General features: G+C 38.0%; 1 protein-coding gene across 1 annotated transcript in view; it reads left to right on the top strand.

The window, feature by feature from the left end:
- Positions 1-20,916, top strand: part of LOC133534850 (facilitated trehalose transporter Tret1-like) — a 36,442-nt gene that overhangs the window by 6,127 nt on the left and 9,399 nt on the right. Inside the window, exons 2-5 of the mRNA XM_061874145.1 lie at positions 10,276-10,411; positions 16,009-16,223; positions 18,234-18,378; positions 18,721-18,859. Of these exons, the coding sequence (XP_061730129.1) occupies positions 10,276-10,411; positions 16,009-16,223; positions 18,234-18,378; positions 18,721-18,859 (635 nt within the window). The remainder of the gene's footprint in view (positions 1-10,275; positions 10,412-16,008; positions 16,224-18,233; positions 18,379-18,720; positions 18,860-20,916) is intronic.

Raw genomic sequence — 20,916 nt, 5'->3', positions numbered from 1 at the left:
CATTCTGTTATTTTAGAAGTTACAGGGGGGGGGGGGGGGACACACACACACACATTTTTTCACTCTCTCTCGCAAACTATTCAGTTTAGAAAAAAATTATATTAGGAACCTAAATATCATTTTTGAAGACCTATCCATAGATACCCCACACGCATGAGTGTGATGAATTTTTAATTTTTTAATTTTATGATGTATTAAAAAAAAACTACTTACTAGATCTCGTTCAAACCAATTTTCGGTGGAAGTTTGCGTGGTAATGTATATAATATATTTTTTTTAGATATTTCATTCTGTTATTTTAGAAGTTACAGGGGGGGGGGGGACACAATTTTTTTCACTTTGGAAGTGTCTCTCGCGCGACATCACAACTGTCACAAGTGAGTGATGTTCTAAGTACATTGCCGCTTGAAAAAAAATCAAAACTTAATTATGCTCTGGTAGTTAAGACTAAAAAAAAATTGAGAATCGTTTTATTGCACTAAAACCTACGTCTAGTTTAAGTTTGCAGTTATATCAAAACACACACTGTATATATTGATATCTAATGTAATTTAAAAGTTAAACTTTTCGCCGGGTACAATCGAGTGCATGTGACTGTTGTCAACTACAAATCTTTCCATAAGTGCACGCGTAGGTTGGATATGAGTTGTTATAAAATTGTTGTAGAATTGCGCCACGACATCTTGAACGATTCAATCCGGCATTGAGTTTGACCTCCCACGAATAACATCGGTCATTATTATACTACTCTTCCTTGCACTTGTTAGATCGCATAATGTGTTACGTTTCCTCATAGAAACTACTTTCAGCTACAAAGTGTTATAAAAACGCTGTCCAGCATATGAAAAATCATAACGACTTAAACAAAAACCGATCAAGTGCGTGTCGGGCCACGCATAATGCCATAATGGAAGGTTCCTTAAGGTGGTATTATATCCATCCAATATCTTGGTCCAATGTGCATTGCGTCTCACTCTCTATTAAGCTAAATGTGAGACGCAAATAAAATTAAACCAAGATATTGGGCAGTTGGAACACCTTACACACATTATTTTGGGTTTTCCGAACGATTATTCCAAAAATGATTACCTAACTAAATCAAAAATCAGTATCGTCGAACGGTCGTGATGAAACTATGTGTAAGGGTTTCGTTTTTGCCATTTTGGCTACGGAACCATTTTTATATATGAAATAAAAAAGTGGCTGTGACATAATCGGACAGACAGACGGACATGACGAATCTATAAGGGTTCCGTTTTTTGCCATTTGGCTACGGAACCCTAAAAACATAATTATTCTATAAATAAATACTACATCAATTATACATATTCACAAAATCATATACATATACATATAAACATAGAGTGCTCACTCCATAAAAAGATAAAAACCTATTTAGAAGAAGTTTTAACCGAACTTTGCGAAAATGTATACCTATCCAAGTCCACGTAGTAGGAATCGACTAGAATCGTAGGTAACTCGGAGAATTCCGATGACATTTGAGTTTAAATATTTGCCGATCAGTCCAAGTAATCGAAACTGAAATTTTTAATCAGCTAAGTATTGACTAATATTGGTTCTTTAAGTACCTAATGTGTTATCGGACACGCCCGCTCCGGGACAATAGGTAGGTAGGTAGGAATCATGGCAGGTTGTTGTGAAATTGAGATTTGTTTACTCAGGCTGTAATAACACTGAATGACTTCCGTTGTCCACTTTGTAGTCGGACACACTCACACACGCCAATTCGAACGTATGTACATCTAACTAATGTCATTCATTTATCACGCATTTCTCTCGTACGTCCGTACATAAATTGGCTCGGGCGAGATGCACGATAACTAAATAACATCATCATCATCTTCCTCGCATTGTCTCGGCGTTGTGCCACGGCTCATGGGCTCACGGCACTTGGCAACTAATCCCAAGAATTGGCGTACAAGATTTAAATATTATTCTGATGTTAGTGTACGTTCAAATTGGCCTGTCAGACTTTTGAAATTTCTAACAGGAACACAACATATCTAAACACGCGGCAGCGTGTCAAGCCAAGTTCAAGCAAAGGAACTGGCTAGCCAGCGCCGAGTGTTCTAGACACGCGGCAGCGTGTCAAGCCAAGTTCAAGCAAAGGAACTGGCTAGCCAGCGCCGAGTGTTCTAGACACGCGGCAGCGTGTCAAGCCAAGTTCAAGCAAAGGAACTGGCTAGCCAGCGCCGAGTGTTCTAGACACGCGGCAGCGTGTCAAGCCAAGTTCAAGCAAAGGAACTGGCAAGCCAGCGCCGACCACGACGATTACACGAACCACTTGGTGCCACTTTTGACCCTTCTATAACTCAAAACCTCTTTAACGTAAACACATAAAACTACGTGTGTTTAATTAAATCCATAAGGACATCTAGAAGCCTAAATTTCATGAAGCTAGCTCAAACGGTTATAAAGATATGAAGGTCAAAAAGTCGTAAATTTTAGCACTGACGGACTGACTGACATAGGTACTATATGTACTGTATGTTCTAACCTACTTCCAAATGACCTAGAAGGATAAAATTTGGAATCCAGCTCGGTAATTGTGTGTACCGCGTAGGAAAAAAAAAAAAAAAAAGTTAAAAGATAGGGGGGGGTCCCCATACCATTTTTTTTTAAATTGTAGCGTTGGAACTGTTACAAGCAGATATTTCAAACTATCCCAATATATGTATTATTAGCGGAAACGCAAGAAAAAACATTAAATCGCAATACCTGCCTAGTTTTCTTTACAAAAGTAATGATATCCCACCAAAAACCTAAATGTAAAAAACCGGCCAAGTGCGAGTCGGACTCGCACAGGAAGGGTTCCGTACCATTATCTATAAAAACGGTCACCCATCCAAGTACTGACCCCGTCCGATGTTGCTTAACTTCGGTGATTGGATGAGAACCTCGAGATTGGAAAGAAATATTTATTTTAATCTGTTTTTAGTATTTGTTGTTATAGCGGCAACAGAAATACATAATCTGTAGAAATTTCAACTCGCTAACTATCACGGTTCATGAGATACAGCCTGGTGACAGATGGACGGACGGACAGCGGAGTCTCAGTAATAGGGTCCCGTTTGACCCTTTGGGTACGGAACCCTAAAAACGAGAGCCAAGTACAATACAAAAATTATGCTTGGCTGTGGGCTTCACCACAAAAAGAATGGAGATCTGAATGAGTGCAAAAATCCCAGTAGATACTACCAACTCGTTTTGGTGGTAAATCCCACCTTTACTGAGTTTTTTTTTCCCAGTAGTTACCACTAGTTACTACCAAACTACAGTAGTTACTACCAAAATTTGGTTAGCGTTTAATAGTAATAAAAACAGTATAAATAGAGAGTGCTTTAATCAATAATTAATTAAAAGTTCTATTAATTATGAGTTAATTAATTATAAGTCGATTATTGTTTCAGTAAACTGCCTTAAAAGTGATAAAAAATCGGTTTTAAATAAAATTTTAATTCTAATAAAAACTGGCCAAGTCAAATCTAACCTACTTTAAGATCTCACATTTTTTTTAAATAACAGCAATTGTTATAGGTATCCAATAAAGCAAAGAAATAGAGTTTAATACTTGTTCATTATGTTATTTTTTTCCTATAAATACATATTTGGATTTTGCAAAGAACTTGGCACTCATTCATCAAAAGGCCGGCGATTTTTTCTCTTGGAATTTTGCTGCAAATAGCACAACTTTGTTTTTTTTTTTAAATATTTAATGTGACTTGATGCTTATGATTTGTGTTAAGAGTTAAATATGTGTATATGTTGTTTGTATATGGGCTGCCTTTAACGCATTGTCATTATAAGATCATTGTCTTACACCATATTTAATAGAGAACGTAGATTTTGAGTAAATCGCGAAATTCTCCAGGATGGTAATTTTCTATGATGCCTGCGATTCCTCGAGGTCCCCAAATGTCAAATGTTGTGGTCATGAATAAGGGGCCTTCAATTAACATACATACCAAATTTTAAGACTGTCCTAGAGATTTCGAGGTTTGTACTTTGTTCTATTCCGATTGTGCTAGTACCAAAATACGTCGCGTCGTTCAAGAAAATTAACTGTTCAACGATCAAAAATACTGTCATTGCGTTCACTACCGATGGAGATCGAAGCCTAAGTAATGTACTATTGTATCGTTAATTAAAATGTAATGGTAGATCAATAGACAAACCAGATTTAGCGAGGTACCTATCCTTGAGTCATAACAAAACAGTGTCGTGCGACACAACCACAAAAAGGTTTTCCTGGTTTTAATAACGCATTATTTTTTTTACAAGCGGCATTGAACCTTTAAATCTAAGGAGAGACTTTGCCTCCTTGTGTGTGTTCTGCCGCTTTTACAATGGGCTGTGCTCTGAAGAATTGTTTGACATGATGCCAACGGCCACTTTCTATCACCGCACCGCTCGCCGTCTTCAGAGTGTTCATCCTCATACCGTTGAGCCTAAATGGTCGCGCACTGTGCGGTTTAAGAGGAACTTCCTCCCGCGGATGCTCTGGCTGTGAAATGAGCTCCCTGCCGAGGTTTTCCCGAGGGTATACTGTATGGGGTTCTTCAAAAAGGGAGTGTACAGGTTTTTAAAGGGTCGGCAACGCGCATGTAACACCTCTGGAGTTACGGGGGGCGTCCGGACGGAGGCGTCCATAGGCGGGCCGTATGCTTGTGTGCCACCGACGTGGTATTAAAAAAAAACAAGTAGATCGATTCTCTAAATGATTATCTACATAAAGGCACAGATAAAGGTAACAAGTATTTGATAATACGTTACCTACATCCAAACTTATGATTTTTTTGCCGAGCCAAACCGCACATGGGACATGCGAAATAGTAGTAGATTTCGCCGTATTTAGGGTTTGATATTAGATTTTATCACAAACGATATATACTTAAGGTAAAGGTATATGGAATTACAGTCTCAGGATAGAAAAATGCTCATTTGAAAATTGAGCCATAGGTAGATCATCACTCACGCTAACATTTAAGATAAGTACTTTGTGTTCCGCACTTTTTTTATTATGGTTAGGTGGTGTAGGTAGTGCCTACTCTTGTTTTTGTCTTTCTACTATTGAATGGCGTGGCCTCCCGTTTTTTTGTCAGTATTAGAGGTAGTCTGCGCTGATTCCGATTTCTTAGCACGTGTAAGAGTTCATATATACTTATGTATGAACAGGTAAAGTTATTTTAGGAAGTGTATTTAGAATGACCTTGGTACCTACTGAATATATTTTATAAACATGTCGAATATAAGTGAACATATTTAATCGAATTAGAAAAATAATGTAATTGGTGATAATCTGATAATACTTGTAACTACACTGGTAGTCCAAGTAACACATACTTATATAACGAAACAAATATACTTATTTAAAAGTTTACCAAGTAGGGGCATATCATACAGTACCTAAAGAAAAAGTGACCAAGTCCACCGGTACTTCAATTTTATAGCTTTAACTAGCCACCCACCCCGGCTCCGCATGTGTAGTAACACAAAACCTTAAAACAGAGGAAATTGATGCGTTACTAAGTGTGACAAAGGTTCCCAGACCTTGATCCGTATTCAATGGGTCTCGTGTTAATAATTTAGTTTTAGTTTTATTTACTCTGGAGGCCTACCGTTTCGAATAGGGATTTGTCCTTGGCGTAAATGGTGTCCGGTTGTTGTATACAATTAGAAACAACGATTACGTCATATGCGAATGCTAGTTTGACCGGTAATTGTTTTTCTTCGTCCTGATGAAGGCTCACGAAGGTAAGCTTATCGTCAAGGGTTAAAAATACGTCATCCATTAGCATAGTAAATAGCCTGGGTGAAAGAGGTCACCCCTGTTTGACACCTTTGCCTCTTTTAATCCACCTTGTTTGTCGACCAAACTATTTTATGCAAGTTGATTCGTTCATAGCCGCTTTGACCTGTTGGGCAAGCTCTGTTGGTTCCGCTCAGTAAAATTTCTCCGAGAGCGTTTAGGTCTACAGTGTCGAAAGCTTTTTCAAGATCAATCATAAGGACAGTATCTAATCTGGGGGCACGGCATTGGCCCCGCCAAGACGAGTCAAGTGAAGCGCAAGGGCACACTACCTACCTTTTCTCGAAGCACTTCATCGTATTTTGAACCCTCATAACTTGGGTTTGGATTAAACCAGATAAACAAAATTACGGAAAAACGGGATACGATGTCAATAGTGGACTTATTAAACATAGAAAGTTTTAATTACATAGCTCTTATACTTTAGATTTTATTAATATCTAAAATACCCCGATTTCGTCACTGACACACTCAGTCACTCTCACAAACTCTTAGGGTACTTCCTGAAGTCGTAGAAAGCTGGAGTTTGATATGTAAGCTAGTATTAGTACACACACTACAAATAATTCTAAAACTTGGAATTTTTACCCCCCAACCCCTTAAACTAGGGGATGAAAGTTTGTATGAGACTTCCGCAAAGGTCTGAAAATTTTATATAGGGACTCCTTGTTATAAATAATAAAATACGTGTTTCAGGATTTTTGGTAAATCACCCCCACCATTTAAATGAGGGAATGGAAGATTGTCATAAGCAACGTACAAAAAGAAACATTTTCATGAAAAATGTTGCCAAGATGCAACCATTAGGCTCGCACTATGAAAAACTTTACAAACTTTACACGTTAGTCAAAATATGTGGCTTGGCCGTTTCGGTACCCTCACAGGTATACGTACTGTAAGGTGAAACATTTCTTCACTATTCATTACTTTTTTGTTATAGATTCATGTAACCAAGCGGCCAAGCCACATATTTTGACTAACGGGCAAACTTTTTTTACAGTGCGAGCCTAATGGTTTCGTCTTGGCAACATTTTATATGAAATTTTTTTTGGTGGTATTTATTTTTCTGCTGCAAAATACTCTTAAGTTTCTGTTTCAAGTAACAAGTTATCATATTTGTCTTTCAGAATTGGTCTTTACCAGCGGAAGCAAAATCCGAACAAAAATTAATTGCATTTGAAATATAACATTTTGTACGAGACATTTGCGGTTCCGATATAGGTATCTTTTTATTTTATAATAATAATAATAATTCAGCCTATATACGTCCCACTGCTGGGCACAGGCCTCCTCTCATGCGCGAGAGGGCTCGGGCTATAGTCCCCACGCTAGCCCAATGCGGATTGGAGACTTCACATACACCTTTGAATTTCTTCGCAGATGTATGCAGGTTTCCTCACGATGTTTTCCTTTACCGAAAAGCTAGTGGTAAATATCAAATGATATTTCGTACATAAGTTCCGAAGAACTCATTATTTCTTTATTTAATATAAAATATACAACAATATTTACTTATTTAGTATACATTTTAATCCTAGACAGTAAGAACCTGAAAAACAAGATAGTTTTCTGAGCTATTTCGCTCACTTTAAACTTTAAGCCGAGGCCCACGATATGGGTATGTTCAACGTGTAATTAAAAAAAAACATGAACTTCAGTTTGAACAAAGAAGGCTAGAGCTCATTAAATGTGCTAGAGCTCATTAAAGTAGGTACCTGCCAAATATTACCTACTTATGAATAAACTACTAAAGGTCAATGACATTAACCAGTAAATTAGTTACATCATCTTCAGGATCGGAACTGGTTTTTACGGTATTATTACGTTCTTTGATTTATTATTTCATTTTTAATGGGAAAATATGTTAATACGATGTTTTTACCTAAATACATGATTCAATCCTACGTCTAACACTAGGTCATGCTAGGGTAGGATCGCGGGTCAATGAACCTCAAGTTACTTAAATAATTAACTACATTGTTAATACCTCATAGCACTGGGTAGATGAGCGCACTGAGATTAGGTAACACTGGCCTGACTAGGGTCCGGTAGCGGTGAGGTCTAGCGCCGAGGAGAATGTTCTAGGCAAGTCAACTCCACCTCAGCTTGGCATGGCTCCAGCGAGTTCCGAGACTTCCCGTAGTATGGAAACTCCAGCCCTTACACCGACCTACCTACTTACACTTAGCCATATACGTGCTCATCAGAGGAATTTATAAAGGTCGCCGTTGTCGGATACGACATCGAGGATTATACTCGTATATATGATTCGGTTAAGTAATGCTGTAATGTATGAGGAAGATAAACAAATTATACGCAGCTTGAAACGAATGTAGTATGATACCTTTGGGTATGGTGCTTGACTCACGGTAGCGTCCCCTCCCCTCCCTCGGACGCAACCCTAGAGTTAGGAAAAAAGTGTCAATGAGAGAAATATTCCTTAATAAATTTTTTTGATATGATGCACCATTTTTATTTTATAGCTAAATGAACTTCCACAAAATTTTGCCGTTAAACAAAGTGGTTCTCATTCTCACTATACAATTTCTTTCAGTACTATGTTATATTCTAGTTCATCTAGCTGTAAGGGCCGGTACAGACGGACTGCAACTTGTATGGGAACTGCACGTCGACGTTGCAGTTGGAGTGCAGTCGGCATGCAGTTCCCATACAAGTTGCAGTCGCGTCAGGGGGAGGGGACGGTAGAGTGCGTAAAGTACCATACTGCATTAGTTTCAATTTGGATATAACTTGTTTTTCAAAAAAACATAATCTGACCGTATGAATACTTAGGCGTCAAGCGAGCATAATATTGAAAGAAATATTGGGTTATGTTGGGGTTTAAGAAAAAATCGGTTCCGTGCTCTGTATCATCTGTTTGAAAAGATAATTTACAATGAGTAGGAGTTCAAGTAATATCTGAATTTGAATAATAATCTCTGTATTATCATATCTTCGGCTTCATAGGCTTCGGAGTATTTTTAGCATGGTAAGACTAAAGTGAGCTATGGAGTGGATGTTAAAATGTAAGTCATACTCATACTTATCCTCATTGATAAAGTTCGTCTGGATCGTTTTAAAATATTCTGCCTACTTGTATCTAATACTGTTTACATATATATAATTATAAAAATATAATCAATATTACCTATATTGCAGTCTCATCGCTCCAATATTTTACTTACTCAAACTCATTATATAGCTACGTGTTCTATGGATTTATTGTAGTACCTGCATATTATTTTATTTGTTATTCGTCAATGAAGAGTGGTGTATTTTTTATAGTTATTATTTATTTTATGAATTAAATTAATGAGGATGAGTATGAGTATGACTTTAATTTTAAAGTTCACAACGACTCCATAGCTCACTTTAGTCTTGCTACTGCGAAGCCTGATGATAAGTGCTCAATCACTGCAATGTATATTAATTACTTCCTTCGTGTTTTTTTTATAAGCTTTTTGTTAAATCGAATGCATTTCCTTAATATCTTATCGTGTTTGCAGCAGTTCATCTCGTGACAGTCACTAGTCATTATTTTGCATATTTCAATATTAATATACCTACTTACATCATGATTAGGAGTGAACGCGTTTACCAATGACAACACTCAAGTAGGTAATTTATTTGCAATCATAAAATAAATAGAGTCAGACCAAGACAAGTCTGCATCGATTTTGATAGCTCACGTAAAGCAAGTGTTATTTTAACCATGGAACTTCTATGAAATTATGACGTATAAATAACACTTGTACTGCGTGTGTTGTCAAAATCGTTGCAGACTTATCTTGGGTTGGTGGTTGGTTAATTCTAGGTACCGAGTTCTTAGATACCAAACATAAAAAAGTCCAATCAGCTCCTATTTTATGGTTGGTTAAAAAATAATGGAATAGAAATTTTATGTCAAAAATTACGGATTTATTTCCTTAACAAATATACGTACATATAACGTAGTGATAATACATATTCTATTTGATACAAAGGTACACCTATTAAACCCAGCGCAGAAACCGTGAAGTAGGTACTTAAAGGATTGAATCAAATAAAAATAGAAAACCCTTTAGGTTCAGATAAACATAATGGACTGAAGCTGAAGTAAAAAAGTTGAGAATACAGCTCTAATATTTCCGAATTTACAAGTATTTGCTTTGTTTGCTTCGTTAGATGGTGTAGTGATGGTGATGCTGTAGATGGTGTAGGTGGGGTACAGAAACGTAAACTATATACGAGTAGGAGTATAACGTTCCGTTTCGCTCGCAAATTTGCTTCACCACACGCACACGCGCTAAGTGCAACGAATATTGTTTGCTTAATATTTCATTAAATTCATAGTAGGTAGTCGAAAGAATAGGTATAATAAATTCTAGAGTGTTTTTTCGTTTCTTGTTGTACCTATGCTTTTAATGTTTTGTGATTTCAAACTATTGTGCTTGTATTAATTACAGTTATGGCTGACATTTGGCGCTTCGCTGGCATTTTTAATCATCGGCCTAGTGAGAGGGTACTCCGCGTCTGCTCTGCCGTCCATCGAGGCTGTTGAACCCAATCTCATCCAGACCAGTGAACAAAAATCCTGGATAGGTATGAACATGAACACTATAGATACCTTTTCATATTACAACGTGACAGTCGTTACAGTAAAATGTGCCTACTTAGTTCCCCACTGGGTAGTGTGCTTCAACAGGTTTAACTTGCCCTGTTAGTATGTATGTATGTGTAGGTCAAATCTCGGAAGCTAAATTTGACCCACTTTCCGATTTCCGATTGAGCTGAAAATTTGCATACATACTTGTATGTTTTAATTTTTCTGAATTTCGATTTTCATCTGACTTCACTCGAATTCTTGTTTTCATTAATAAATACCAAAAAAAAAAAGGTCAACTTTTAGAGGTTGCACAACATCAACAAAGATTTTCTCAAATAACCAACGATTCTACATCAGAGGATAGAAAATGGTTTAAGCGGAGAGTAGTGTGATACTGAACCTTCTACACATTTTAAAATTAGTAGTAAACTTGGATTTTGGTTGCTCGATAAATGTTCTAAATAAGATTTTTCAGTTTTTCCACCTGATTCCAAAGGAAAAGTGCTTTTATCGTATGTTAGACGAAAAATTCCGTTTTTTCGTTCGATTTTAGTATCAGTTCATTATGTTTTGTTATTTTACAACATAGTTAATTTTCACGCTATGTATGGGGTTCTCCTTCTACCTTTTTAATTTGTGCAACCTTTAAACGTTATTCGATTTGTTTGAAAATTTAAAGTTTTTAGAGTGGGGAGACTCAATTGGTATGCGAAGTTAGGATAAATATCACACTTTTTATTTCTCCATACAAAAGTGAAACGCTCTAATACTCATAAAGTAAGTCGGGTGACAATGCAATAATATGGCACCATAGAGCTGATTTGATGATGGAGACATGAGATGGCCATAGGAACTCTGTGATGAAACAACGCAACCTAATTGTGTTTGGGGGTTTTTAAAATCATATTAGTTTCCTGTGGTAAGAAAAGTATAGTCAGCGACAAAAGCATGTACCAAAAATGAAATTTTTGCAAAAAACTTGTTATACATATATGAAAACTATATCACAACCTCATTTTCTCATTCTCTTTCAAAGGACAAGCTACATATTTTGACTAAGGTGTAGAGTTTGTAAAGTTAGTGCGTGTAGAGTTAGAAGCGTGGCTCTAGATGAGATCTGATAACTTTTGACAGCGCGAGCTATATGGTCGTCTTTGCAACATTTTCAAAGGCCAAACCACATATTTTGACTAAGGTGTAGAGTTTGTAAAGTTAGTGCGTGTAGAGTTAGAAGCGTGGCTCTAGATGAGATCTGATAACTTTCGACAGCGCGAGCTATATGGTCGTCTTTGCAACATTTTCAAAGGCCAAACCACATATTTTGACTAAGGTGTAGAGTTTGTAAAGTTAGTGCGTGTAGAGTTAGAAGCTTGGCTCTAGATGAGATCTGATAACTTTTGACAGCGCGAGCTATATGGTCGTCTTTGCAACATTTTCAAAGGCCAAACCACATATTTTGACAAAGGTGTAGAGTTTGTAAAGTTAGTGCGTGTAGAGTTAGAAGCGTGGCTCTATTTTATTATTATTGTAGTTTGTGGGCCTTTGAATGCCACGTCGACCAGGCATTGGTCTATTGTGACAGCCCTTTAAAGTTCATTACTGATGCCCGTTGAATCCAGGAAATTCCAGATTCTTTGGGCCGTAATGTTCTGTACCTCATAGGGTTGCAATACGTGCCGCCCTAGGTGGGTACTTCTTTTTGACATTAGTGGTCCACAGGAGCAGAGAATGTGCATTGCAGTCTCCTCTGACTCATGGCAGAACCTGCATGTCGCGTCTTGTTTCTTTCCGATTTGAAACATGTGTTTGTTCAATTTACAGTGTCCAGTCAAAATTCTGGTCACCGCGCAGGCTTTGTATCTTTTGAGCCCTAGAAGCTCCCTAGCAGTTTTGCTGTTGAACCCTTTGATTAGAGCTTTCGAGTGTTCTTGTCCTTTTACGAACTTCCACCAATCGTTTGCCCTTATTTTTTCTAAATTGCTGAGCAGTGAATATGCATCCCGTTTTGTGATTCCATGGCCATAGGAACTCTGTGATGAAACAACGCAACCTAATTGTGTTTGGGGGTTTTTAAAATCATATTAGTTTCCTGTGGTAAGAAAAGTATAGTCAGCGACAAAAGCATGTACCAAAAATGAAATTTTTGCAAAAAACTTGTTATACATATATGAAAACTATATCACAACCTCATTTTCTCATTCTCTTTCAAAGGACAAGTTACATATTTTGACTAAGGTGTAGAGTTTGTAAAGTTAGTGCGTGTAGAGTTAGAAGCGTGGCTCTAGATGAGATCTGATAACTTTTGACAGCGCGAGCTATATGGTCGTCTTTGCAACATTTTCAAAGGCCAAACCACATATTTTGACTAAGGTGTAGAGTTTGTAAAGTTAGTGCGTGTAGAGTTAGAAGCGTGGCTCTAGATGAGATCTGATAACTTTCGACAGCGCGAGCTATATGGTCGTCTTTGCAACATTTTCAAAGGCCAAACCACATATTTTGACTAAGGTGTAGAGTTTGTAAAGTTAGTGCGTGTAGAGTTAGAAGCTTGGCTCTAGATGAGATCTGATAACTTTCGACAGCGCGAGCTATATGGTCGTCTTTGCAACATTTTCAAAGGCCAAACCACATATTTTGACTAAGGTGTAGAGTTTGTAAAGTTAGTGCGTGTAGAGTTAGAAGCGTGGCTCTAGATGAGATAACTTTTTGACAGCGCAAGCTATATGGTCGTCTTTGCAACATTTGACATGAAAATATTTTTGGTGGGATTATTATTTTCTGTATACACTTGATCATCGTTTTGTGATTTTGCGGTATTTTAAGAAAAATGTAATTCCCAATTAGAAATAAATATATCTTATCTAATCTTACAATTAACGGTTGTTACATTACATGGCTCTTTCGGTGGAGAAGTGAGAAGGAGTGATAGGACAAAATAATTATAAAGCTCACTAGTTCAGTCAATTTATTAATTAGAATTAGTTCGCCCCGAACAGAGAATTCGCGGTTCGCCAAAAAGATCAATTTAATGCACCTACTTAGTCGGCAAAGGATCGAAAACCGCGTGCGATTTATTGCAAGGTCTGTGGGGCCCTTTACTGATAAATTTAAGCAATTTAAGTCATTATAGTGATTAAAATAAACTGTATCTGTGGTAAGCCGTAATCTTTTTGTCAAATACCTACATTATGTTTATTTTATTTCGTTTTTATCTTGCTAATTATTTTAAAAACGTAAATTAAAAAACACTTTCATTTGATACCAAACTCGACCATACTTTTTTGCAAATGAGATGACCAGAATAGCAAGACCCCTCACAAATAGTTTTTTGGCCTTCTAGGCTCTTCTAGCTCCATATCTCCTTGATCGAGCCTGCTCATAATTTAATGACTAAAATATAATGCCTTCAAGTACGCGTTTACCCAATTTCATTTAAATTAGAACAAATTTACTTAAGTTACTGTCCATCAAACATCAAACTATCCTTTCCAAAATGCCCGGACGTGCTTCTAGTCAGCCGTGTGTTTCAAGTTGAATATAAGAACTCTTCGCTTCGCTCGCTCGTTCGAATATTGCCTTGAAAATACCCAAATTTCTCAGAAAAAAGTACCTATTTACGGTAGACAGTCCAATCAATATTATGATAACTAAAGTTTAACTAGGGCTGGTCAAGTGAGGGCTGAAAATGCTCAACAAAACTGAAAATACACAGCGGCAACTTAATTAAATAGTGCCAAACTTCGCATCCTTTCAGATAGGTACCTACCACTAACTTGTGTGCCTAATTTAATAGAAGTTAGCCCATTTTCACATTAATGTTTTGGGTCAGAATATTTATTTTGTTGGTTAGCGTTGATAACAAAATATACCTACAACCAAAGCGTTCAATAAATTATAAGAAAGTACGATCAAAGTGGCTTTATATAATTAAATCATAATTAATTAATTTTGGCTTAACACGTGTCAAGATTGTAATTTTCTACTTTAACTATACCAACTTGCAAAGCAACCCATTGACGGGTAATTTTGCAAATAAGCGTAAAAATATGTTATGTGCATTGAGCAATGATTTTCGCACTTATTATATGTATAGGTACAGTTTTTTTGCACCTAGTTATATTCTGTGTCCTCCTTTTCCGTTCAAAAAGACGTTACCGGGTCACCGCATTAGGTAACTTAGATAACCCATATAACCATAAGTGACATAGCGACTATGCTATTAGCATAAAGGTGACAATCCATTTCCAACTTCAGCTGCACTACCGTTGCGAAATTACTGGTGCGACATTACTGCAGCGGCGGCGACTGCTGCTGTTTGCGGCGGCAGCGTTCATTAGTTGTGTGTCAATGTGAATGTGAATGTCAATGAGTTATGATATGAATAATGTCACTGTCTGACGTATAAATAAAATTACTTTACGTATTTTTTACGATAAGAAGTAAGTGACGATAATGCTACATGGTACACGAAAATGAAGACCAGTTTGCCTTTCTACAAGATTCAGAGTCAGTCGAAGGCAGCTACGCAATGTTAATAGAAAAACAGATATTGAAAGGTTGATGACGCGTTGATGCCGCTGCAGTAGTGTTGGAGCAGCTGCGGTCAGAAATAAGTTAAAATCACAATATTACGAGCAGTCGGCATCGTCATTCATTTTACTATGGAAATTGACAATAATACCGTCGCGTTCAGGCTGCTGCAGTAGTGTCGGAGCAGTGGTGCAGCTGTGGTCGGAAATGGATTGTCACTTTCAGTCTTCTAAGCTGAATAAGGCCTATCATATTGGACAAGGGCGACTCCTACAACTTCCGTGGATGAGGCTGTATATGGCTCGAAAAGATATTTTTAAACATCCGGCCGTAATTAGCACGGGTTGTTTTTATTGTTTGCGTAGGACAGTTTACGTGTTCTTTTGTAGGTTGCTTTACTGTTTTGGTGTTTTTAGGTCATGTTTCTTCAATAGAATTTACACAACCGTTTGCGATATAACGGTCTTATAGATACAAGTTCCTCTCAGCGTGCAGCGGTCAGGTAAAAATACAACGCTTTCAATACTTTAAAAAGTGCTTGCTAGCTCTAAATTGGGTACGATACGGTTTTAGGATGTCTGCAGTCCTATATTATGTGATAAGAATAGCGTCCGTACGGGGCATACGAATGACGAGCAAATGCATAGTTATTTGAAAAAAGTATACTTATAAACTAATTTATTTTCGGTACTTCACTATAACAAACTATTTATACCTTAAACCTTGTATTATTGCATTGATTTTTAGTGTATTTTTTTTATAATGAAATAAAATAAATGCTTGTGTTAGCATTTTGTTTTACATCAAAACGCTAACACAATTTCAATTGATTCACAAGATCCTGACGTTCAATGAGGAAATACCCCTTTTCAGTTTTGAAAATTTTAGTAGTAAATCCTGCGAAAAATTTCAGAAATCGAGGTTTTTTTATCTCGACATTTAAAATGAAACTTCGATTCGAATCATCGATCGAACCAAACCTCCTCCAAAACTTAACCTCTAAGACTTATCCCATATATGTTTTAAATCTGTATGACTTATCCCATAATAATCAACTTGTATATAGGAGCCATTCCCCCGCTCGGCGCGTTCGTGGGCAGCATGATGTCGGGCGTGATCATGCAGCATGCAGGCCGCAAGCGCACGCTGCAGATGGCCGCGCCGCTGTGGGTCGCCGGCTGGCTGCTGCTCGGCTTCGCGCCGTCTTTCGAGCTCGTCCTCGTCGCTCGCTTCATTGACGGGCTCTGCGTCGGCTTCACGCTGGCCCCCGCGCAAGTTTACGTAAGTTGATTGTTATTAATAGTGAACATAGGACCGAATATAATGGCTCCTCTTCACGATGGCCCAGCGCTGGCCCAGTGCTGGCCCAGCGAGATGGCCATGCGATGGTTGAAACGCCACTACACGATGGCGACATTTAGTTGTGATCTATTCGTTTTGCAAGATGGACGTGGAAGCATTAGCCGTTGCAGCAATTTTGTTTATACGCCACGTACCAACCTTTTCTTAATCTGCACAATAATAAAGTAATTAAAAAGAAATGACGTAGAAGATCATGGTGGATGTTATCTATCCATCGCAATAAATAAATAAATAAACTATTATAGGACAGTATTACACAAATTGACTAAGTCCCACGGAAAGCTCAATAAGGCTTGTGTTGTGGGTACTTAGACAACGATATACATATTATATACATATGTATAAATACATAGAAGACATCCATGACTCCGGAACGAATATCCATGCTCATCACATGAACAAATGCACTATCAGGATTTGAACCCGGGACCATCGGCTTCATAGGCAGGGTCACTACCCACTAGGCCAAACAGCTTGTCAACTAAGTCAATTTAAATTTGTGCAATAAACTCTTCAAAGCTTTAAAACCCTACTAAAAATAATTACTTGTCTCTTCCTTAATGTGCCGCTGTGTAGGTATATATTGTGCATATATATAATTTATGTATGTACATATATTTAGATATTAATATTTATTTCTTTTATTATTGGTATATTTATTTATTTAAATTTCAAATGTACTTTATATACAGATGTCTGCGTAATGTATAAGTAATTTTCCTAATCCTCTAATGAATTCGTGCACTATTTTTTATAAAAACTTTTTTTTTAAATATCCTGCTACCTTATTTCTATAGTTTTGGTCTTTATGTTTGGGGTTCCATGTTACGCTTTCTCCCCGATATAACTCTAAAAACTTTATTCTTTCGTGATGCGGCCACGTACTCGTCATTTTTAATCAAAATAATACACAGCACGAACGTCCATACTCGACCACGTTCGAGCACGCACTGTGGAATGGGCCACGTGTAGATGCATACAGCCATCGCTGGCCCACTTCCTTTGATGTGCGGACGAAAAACCGACACCGAGGCCATCCCATCGCCATCCCGCCGCGCCATAAGCCATCCGACACCACTACCCTCTCTACACGCTAGCCCAGCTTAGTGGGCCACTATGATGGTCCATCGTGTAGAGCAGCCATAACGCCGAGCGTGCCGTTTCCAGGCGATCTCTTGCTTATATTTATTATCATGGTTTACACATAATACAATACATATGATATCTCTCGAGTTGTTAGCATCCATAGGCTACACTCTACTCTACCACCAGGCGATCTGTGAGCTCGTATGCGACCACGGTAATTAAAATATGTAGTCTTATGCTCTTCAAGTTACACGAATTTAAGTAGGTATTTACTTATTTAGTTTGCCATTTTTTTTTCGGTTTTTACTATTTTGAGAGTAAATTATTCATAATTTTTTTTTTATTAATTAAATTTATAATAAATTAGATTCCTACTTAAAATATGATGTAAAAGTTTTTTCCATACGAACAAATTGCATACTCCATCTTGACTTAAATATTTGTATGCCTAATGGCAAAACATGGTGATACTCTACTATAATTATAAGACCTATTATGTACCTGTGTTTACAAATAAACGTTGATTGATTGATTGATTGAACAAACTTTCCGTGTGACAACACTGCAGCACTGCCAATAAACTTATTTTTGCACATTCTTTTACTGATATATTTAGGTATTTTTAGACGTGTTGTAACATCTATGAAACTTAATAGGCCGGTATAATTACTTAACACCATTTCTTTAAAATAATGTTCCTTTGTTAATTACACAAAGAGTTCTCTTAACCGCAAATGTCGCTTAAAATCATATTAGCTTAACAGCGCTCTCCGGTGTTTATGTAAATGTGCTGATGTTCAATTTCAATATTACTGCCATTTGAAGAATGAATTGTTTTGTTAGGTGAGCGAGTGCTGCGACCCGGAAATCCGGGGGAGGCTGGGGTCCCTGCCCACTCTCTCCATGTCTCTGGGCATCGTCTTATCATATGTCGCGGGCAATTGGCTTTCCTGGAGGCACCTGGCGTTCTTCTCCGCTACATTCTGCGGTATGTCTTCCTACTATTTGAACAACAAAATCTGCCACTATTATTTTACCATCAAATGACACCAGGACATAACAATTCGAACCATAATATACCTAAGCAGAATAAATTCAAAAAATATTTTCGATACGGGCGTTAAGCATTGGCTAATTTAGTCCTTCTGGGGATATCAGATTACGACCTAGTATGTCCTTAAAGGTACAAAACTAGCGGTAGGTAATTTATCGTTTGAGTTTTTTGTTAACCATATAAGTGAACAGAAAATTTTAACGACTACACTGTTATAATAACTTTGGAAAAAAGCAGGACACTTTGTGCTTACGGTTTACAATGTTCATCTAATAGGTGCTCTGTTTCTGGTCCTCCTGCCGCTGCCCGAGTCGCCTGTATGGCTGGAATCGAGGGGTCTGGACTCCACGGCTGCAAAGAAATGGCTTCATCTCTCTTCGCGAGCCACAGCTGTGGTCAAGGACGATGTGCCAGAGTACGTGAAAATTGCATTGTATCTGATTTGAATATACAATGCCCAAACTGTCAAGTCCTAACTGACTTAAATCAACGCCTAGCCCAAACCGTTACACCTAGAAAGATTTTATGAATTAGTTCTAGATCTTGTCATGCATTATCGTTCTACAATTGCTAAAAATGATGTGTTAAGATATATACTACTTAATAGTGCGACTTAGCAAGTTTTTATTCAGTGATTTAAACTTTCATGATTATTATTACATTATTATGATATAAAAGGCCGAGCCACACCGCTTGCGTGCATCGACGTAAGCGTAGACAGCACCCCTGTCACACCGGGTTACGCGCACGTTACGCAACGCAAGTGCTGCAGAGTGCTGCACACGCCACGCAGGCGCACGCTGCAGCTCTGTCGTGCGTGCATGCTGCGTGTACATCCGCCTATATAAATTTGCGTATAATTTCCTAGTTTCTAAACGACTACCAATGTTCGACAGCAGCTATCGGACGAAGAGGAAACACTCCTCTTGCTTTAACACAAAATACTCCTGCGTTACTATTTTCATATTACCTTACAAAAGCTGCATGCTGCTTGAACTATTTTGTCAAAATTACACACGGCGACATGATACGAGTGATATCAAATGAACTGACTTCGAGTCGAAACTTGCCCGAAAATATAGAAGCAAGGAGTCAACATTTGGAAGGCAGTGCATTAATGCCTTTGCTTCATACTAATGCAAGGTCATCTATTTAATGCCGCTATTGCAAAAAAAAATGTCTCATACTTTACATAATATTATTCATCGCACAATTGCAATAATTCCCAATACATAAACTAATTGTATTCCAATAGTACTTAAAATCGATTTGTACCTACATTTTTATAATAAATAGATACGTATTTTTTGGAATCTTTGTGCTTTATGTTGTAAATCTTTTATCACTGAATACATATTAAAAACCAGCACGCACACCTCCTGAGTTGTAAATAAATACAAGAGAGCTGCGCGTGTACACGCACAGCACCTATGCAGCACCGAGCTGTGCGTGTCCGAACCTGCTCGGTTCGCCCTCTCATAGGGAACACCGTTAGGCCGGCGCCCCACTGCAGCGCACGCTATGTACACGACCCACGTTCCTATACAAAATTTCGTGGGCTTGCCCACGGTTTGTATTAAAACGTGGGCCGTGGATGTAGCGTGCGCAGCAGTGGGGCGCCGGCCTTAACCCAACGTCTTCACTGCACGCAACGAAGCGACGTTGCCGCTCCGCTGCGTGCACGCGTGTACGCAGCACGCAGCCGGTTTGTCTCGTCGGAGCTGCAATGCGTGCAGGTCACGCGCACGCGCACGTCACGCACACGTCACGCAAGCGGTGTGTCATATCTTATGAAAATACTTGGTTTACGGTTACGGTAAAGAAGTTGTCCCAAGTTGGCATTCTTTCACATTTATGTTTTAAATCCAGAAGTGTAAAAAGGGAGTTGAAAATTTGTATCGGAAACGAAGTTCTTTTTGAGAGAGGGGATTCGAAGGTGATCAGAAAACGAAGCAAAGGGGCATAGCTATGGTTGTGTGGGGGTCCTGCCCGGACCCCCATAGTTGATATAAATCAAATTGTGTCCAAATATTTGCAATAATGTCACCAGAGAGACTTAATTAATCTATATCAGAGACGAAAATGAGGACTACGTTTGTATGAAAAGGCGGTTTCGCGCGGCCGTCCACTTTTGTCTGAAGAGAACGCAGCAAGCTCGGCCGAATTTCACCTTCCTTCACATACAAACGGAGTTTCGTTCTCATTTTAAAGCTACGTGTTGGATTGTAATGAAACTTTGCACATAAACATGCACACAATCACACATACTTTTCACACAGACAGCTCCAGCTTATAAAATAAACGAAATAGAACAAAAACAAGTTTTGTATGAAAAACTTAAATACGCTGTATTTATTAACTATGATATCTGAAGCTACATAAAGTAATTACAGGCATAGATATACCTTATCTTATTATAAGTACAAAGTTTTAGAGCAATCTAGCTAGTCGATTTAAAATGAGAGCGTTACT

This window comes from Cydia pomonella, chromosome 2 (assembly GCF_033807575.1).
Source record: "Cydia pomonella isolate Wapato2018A chromosome 2, ilCydPomo1, whole genome shotgun sequence".
NCBI classification, from domain to species: Eukaryota; Metazoa; Arthropoda; class Insecta; order Lepidoptera; family Tortricidae; genus Cydia; species Cydia pomonella.
Note: the sequence above shows the minus strand (reverse complement) of the source record. Positions and strands in the feature narration are given on the sequence as shown.